This window comes from Papio anubis, chromosome 3, assembly GCF_008728515.1.
Source record: "Papio anubis isolate 15944 chromosome 3, Panubis1.0, whole genome shotgun sequence".
NCBI lineage: Eukaryota > Metazoa > Chordata > Mammalia > Primates > Cercopithecidae > Papio > Papio anubis.
In genome coordinates, this window is record NC_044978.1 from 72,065,342 (window position 1) to 72,070,416 (window position 5,075).

Sequence of the window (5,075 nt, forward strand, 5' to 3'; positions counted from 1 at the left end):
ATAGAAATATTAGATGTATCTTTATGATTTCTGCAGTTTTGGTGTTGGTGGGGGATGCAGGTTATCAGCTATTTGAGCCTTCACAGGGTTAATTAATGCCTGCTTTAATAATAACTTAAATCATAATGAAAATTTATGTTTCCATGTGGTTCATTTTGACACAGACCAAGTTATCACACTGAGATTTATCATAGCAGGAATGTTTTGAAAATAAATTTTTAAAAATACCTAATTCGTAATGAGCTAAATTTCATTTGTAATGTTGCTTTCATAATTTATTTGGTATATGTTTATTTTCTGACAATATTTATTGAGTAGGAATACCGTTGTGAGTAGTTGAGATGTAGCCAGCATCTTTCCCTTTATTTTTCTCAATAACCTTGCTTCCTCTTGTGAACTAATATCTTACACACACACACATAAAAAAGGGCTTTGCCTTTTTCCATGGGTGAAGCATAAAACCTGACTTACATGTATCAGTCCAGTATACTCCTTTATCAAATGACTTTACTAAAGGTAACTTCCATTGTCTTAGGAATTTTAGAAATTAGTTTTTTTTTCTCTTTCTCTCCATCACAGGGTTAAAGAAACAAAACCTAGAATAGTTTTCATTATTTGCTGCCATGCAGAACATAAAGCTGAGGGGTTAGAGCCAAGAAACATCCTAGGGAAATTGATCTAAATCCTAATCACATCTATTGCTAAGTCAACATTAACTCTTGGCATTGTTAATCATGTAACATAATAATTTTTCTGCAATTTATTTTTCCAATTTGAGTCAGATCTGCAGTTACTTGTAAAGAAGTATACAACATATAGGGCATTTGTTACCAGGAGTGGGGTTACAGGTAATGGGCTAGAATAGTTTTTAAAAAAGAACTCTGTCATACGAGAAGGTAAAAATCTTTGTTCTTCAGTTGAATAACAGTTGGTTTACTTTGGACCTTACAGCACGTGCTACCAATATTACAGTATTCAGTAACTGGAAAAAAAAAAAAAAAAATAGGTAAGATGATGGAGTCTATACGAAAAAAAAAAAAAAAGATGAAATATTGCTTTGATATTTACTTCTGAAAACAGACAGAAAGGAATGTTTTACCAAGAGTGGCTCTTCCGTCTGTGATCTGTAACAAAAGTATTACACTTAATGAGGGTCCTCCATGCTTGGGAGAGTTGAATTACTTAAACCAAAGAGAGAGCTGGCTATAAAATATTCAGAGATGAGAGACATAGTAGGAGAAAATATAAAGGAATAGGAAATATATGGCCTTCCCCTAGCATATTTGTAAAGTATTGTCTTACTGAAAAATTATATAAACACATTATGGAAATAAAACTGAAATAAGGATTGAGAGGCAATATGTATAAATACTCACCCACTAATTCCCATTGTTTCTATTGGCTTCTGCAAAGATACAGATTATACATACATGTGTATGTAAATAATCTTCAAAATATGTCTTATACACATAAATGTTCCCCAATTAAAGATGAAAACAAATAATAACAACATTATTTTTCGAAAGTCTTTCATGTGACTATCTAATTTTCAACTTATTGAAGGTTGGTACATGTTTTCCAAATGTAATTAGCTGACATTCTTTTTATACACATGCCAAGTATTATTTTTCAATGTGGTACACAAACAATATTTTTCTAAGATGCTGTGGTTACTGATCTTATAAGGCCTCATTAAGAATCATTTTTAATAAACATATATAAAAAAGACTAAGTCCAATATCCTTTTTAAAGTAATATTTAATTTCATGAATTCCCATTTACAAGTGGAATGGACAGGAATGATTTTAACTCTTCAGTAATATTTTTATATTAATTAATGATTTTTGATGCAATATATATGGCAATAAACCTCCATATGTGTTACCCATTAGTACTGTATTTTTTTTTTAAATGGGGATGTAGCACTAATAATCACTACCTGTAAAATAAAGAACATTATTATTTTGGTGATTTTACAAATCTTTTCTGAGTTGTAAATTCTTAAAAAATAAACTCTAACAATTAGAGAATACTGTTTGATTTCCACCTTTTTAGTACTTTTACCCCAAAGCAAACATTAAACACATAACCTTGATAGGACAGACTATCTGTCTGGTATTATGAAACACTGGTGGGAATAAGAACTAGTATCATTGATATGCAAAATTGTGTGATTATCTCTGCAAATCATCAGGAAAATGTTGAAAGGTTAAAAATCAAAACAAAATATAGTGGTGATCCCCAAAACTATTTTGACATTATTTTGACGATTACTAATTAAATCTCAACCAAAATCTTTTTTTCCCATTCATAATAATCACCCTACCCTCAAATGTCTTTAAAAAATACATGAAACAGTTCAATAACAAAAACCAAAGAGCACGAACTATTTTCAAAAACAGAAAAATCTCTAGTGCAGAAAGAAATCTCAAAGAGCAGATTCCTTTGCAGACGTTAATCAATGCGCTTGCAAATATTATGAAGATTTCTCTTTCCTCTTTGGCAGACAGTCTACTCTATTTGAAGTTTCCATTCCCACTCCGTTTTCTGTTCTTTTTTTAGAAGATCTTGACCGTTTCTTCTTCATACATGAGGCCTGAATATTAGAATCTTCTATCCACCTCTGAAGCCGGAGAGTAATTAAGTTCCATGTTACATAGGCTTGGATCGTGCAACTGGACGACAGAACAGCAATTTTAGCTGCCAACACATTTACATTTCCAGTAATGGCATCAGGATTCTGATTCTGCGATCCAGCCAGGTGAAACCCAACAGTGAGTACGGAAACAATTAAAGTCATAAGTCTACCCAAGATAAACACAATGGCCCACAGAGACATGCCTTTCTGGTACTTTTCATCACTAAAGTAAAACAGGCCGCACATGTGGGAAAGTAATTCAACAAAATAATGCAGTACCAAAAGAAGAAGTCCCAAATGATTCAAGTACAACAGATAAGCTCCAGTAATGTGAAAGAGGTGAAGACCAATGTAGACAAGTTGACGAGGGATGTCCTGTTTTCTGATTTTCTGGAAGTAGAGTTCAGGAAGAGCATGAAACCAGTAAGCCAATTGGGATATGTAGAAAAACTTCATTTGAAATGTCATCATGCGATGGGGATGAGCCCTCCATATGAGAGTTGGGTCTGACAGGCAGTTTTCAGAAATTAAAATGAATGTGCCCCAAATACAAGAAAAAAAGTAGAACACACTAAACTGACCAGATTCATTAAACTTGTTTTGTTTCGCTTTGGTGAACTGCATTCTCCTGTTAATTTTATCCAACACATATTCCTGAATTGTGGCATGAATAATGATTGCCACCAGCATGTAGAAGAAAACCGTGGCCAAATCTTTGACACCATAATAATAGAGGGACTTTGATCCCGTGGCTGGTTCCTCTGCTGCAGGGACAGCAACACTGTGTTGAAGAGTGAGAAACACGATGGATGCTTCTGCTGTTCCCTCGAACACAAGCCCCAGCAGGAAGAACATCCCCACGCAGGAGACGATGTCCGCATGATTCTGCAGGATGAATTCCTGGCTCAGAACTGGGGGGTTCCTGGCGCTCTTCTTACGGAGCCCCATGGTGGCGCTTCCCGGATACTCACCGGCAAGCCGCAGCTGCCTCCCCCTGGCTGCTCCTCACAGCGCCGCCGCCACGGTAGCGGCTCCGGGGGCTCCACTTCCCATCCTGAAGTCAGTCCCGGGTCGCCGCGGCCGCCCAGAAAAAAAAAAATAAATCAAAGGCGAGGGCCGAGTGGAGCTGAGCATGCGCACCAGGGGGACGGCGGAGGCAGGGAAGGAAATCGAGCGCCGCGCCCCTACCCGGCGCCAGGCCCGGGATTGAGAGCGGTGATCTTCAACGTTGATCGTCGCTTCTTCAAACTCGCTGCCATCGTCAAGATGCTCCTGAATTCTTTTTTCAGTGGCATCTTCATTAGTAATCATGATAAACCTATAGAGCTCTGGTTATTCTTCAGATCATTAATTGTAACAACAATAGCATAATAATAACAGCAAACTACCAGTACTACTTATCAGTTGCTGTGCTAAGCATTTTATTTATATTTATGAATTTAACTTTCCTGAAACACCCAATGAGGTAGATACTGTGATAATCTCCCCTCCTCCACCCCTTTTCAAGAGACAAAATACTGAGGCACAGAGAGGTTAAGTAACATGGCCAAATTCACATCCCTAGTAAGTGTTAGAGCAAAGATTTAAATCCAGTCTGGCTCCAGAGAGCGTGCTTTTCACTATTACGCTGTACTGCCTCTTACTGTAAATCAATTATACCTGGAAATATTTACTGGGTCAACAATATAGCATGTTAAAACTAGTGCCCCTATTTACAATAATAGTAATGTTTTCAATGATAACGTCTAGCCAGTATTTTGAAAGACTGAGTGACAGTTACAAGGAGAGAAGTATTAGTTCATGGAAAGGTCTTTTGGCTACAAAGCTCAAAACCGAATCTCTTCATTACAACAGATAAGAACCTCATATGTCATTTGTGTAGGTGTTGCATATATAACTTTGCCAAAATTTACATTTCAAAAACAGCTTCTTCCTTAGCGCTAATATCTTTCTCAATTCAAATTTCATGTCAGTCTTCGAATTTCTCCTTCAATGCAGAGTGATTTTCTTGTTTCTTCTGTGTCTCAAGAGATTACAGTCATTTCTGATAGACTTAAGATTTGAAGTTCATAATACACGTTTTAGAAGAAAAATTGCCACAGGATTTAACGAATAAAGCATGGAGTATATTTAGGCTGTCCCATTGCCTTTTATCATTGTTTCTCTGTATCCTATACACTGGTAATAGATGCAAACCAAATTGTGTCATTACTTTTATGATGCTGAACAAAGTCCTCTGATCGATGGAAAGTGCACCTGCATTTCCCAGAACAGTCAAATTATTGCATATAGAATTGTTGTGGAAGGTGTTCCTGAGATAAGGAAAGTACCTACATATTTTTCCACTGCAAGAATTCACTATTTCTTGAAGGATTCCTCATTGAATAGTACATTTTTTTGAGGGTTCACTGTATTCTTTGTTTTCCTAGCTTTTTCT

The 5,075-nt window shown here is 36.3% G+C and overlaps 1 protein-coding gene across 1 annotated transcript; it reads right to left on the reverse strand.

The window, feature by feature from the left end:
* Positions 1–345: 345 nt before the first annotated feature.
* On the reverse strand, positions 346–3,986 carry TRAM1L1 (translocation associated membrane protein 1 like 1). Its single transcript, XM_003899119.4, has one exon. It carries the CDS (start codon positions 3,584–3,586, stop codon positions 2,477–2,479), a length of 1,110 nt encoding a protein of 369 aa, XP_003899168.2. The 5' UTR covers positions 3,587–3,986; the 3' UTR covers positions 346–2,476.
* Between the last annotated feature and the right edge of the window lie 1,089 nt (positions 3,987–5,075).

Excerpts from the sequence above, each read along its gene's own strand:
- TRAM1L1 (XM_003899119.4), bottom strand. The coding sequence starts at position 3,586 with ATGGGGCTCCGTAAGAAGAGCGCCAGGAACCCCCCAGTTCTGAGCCAG.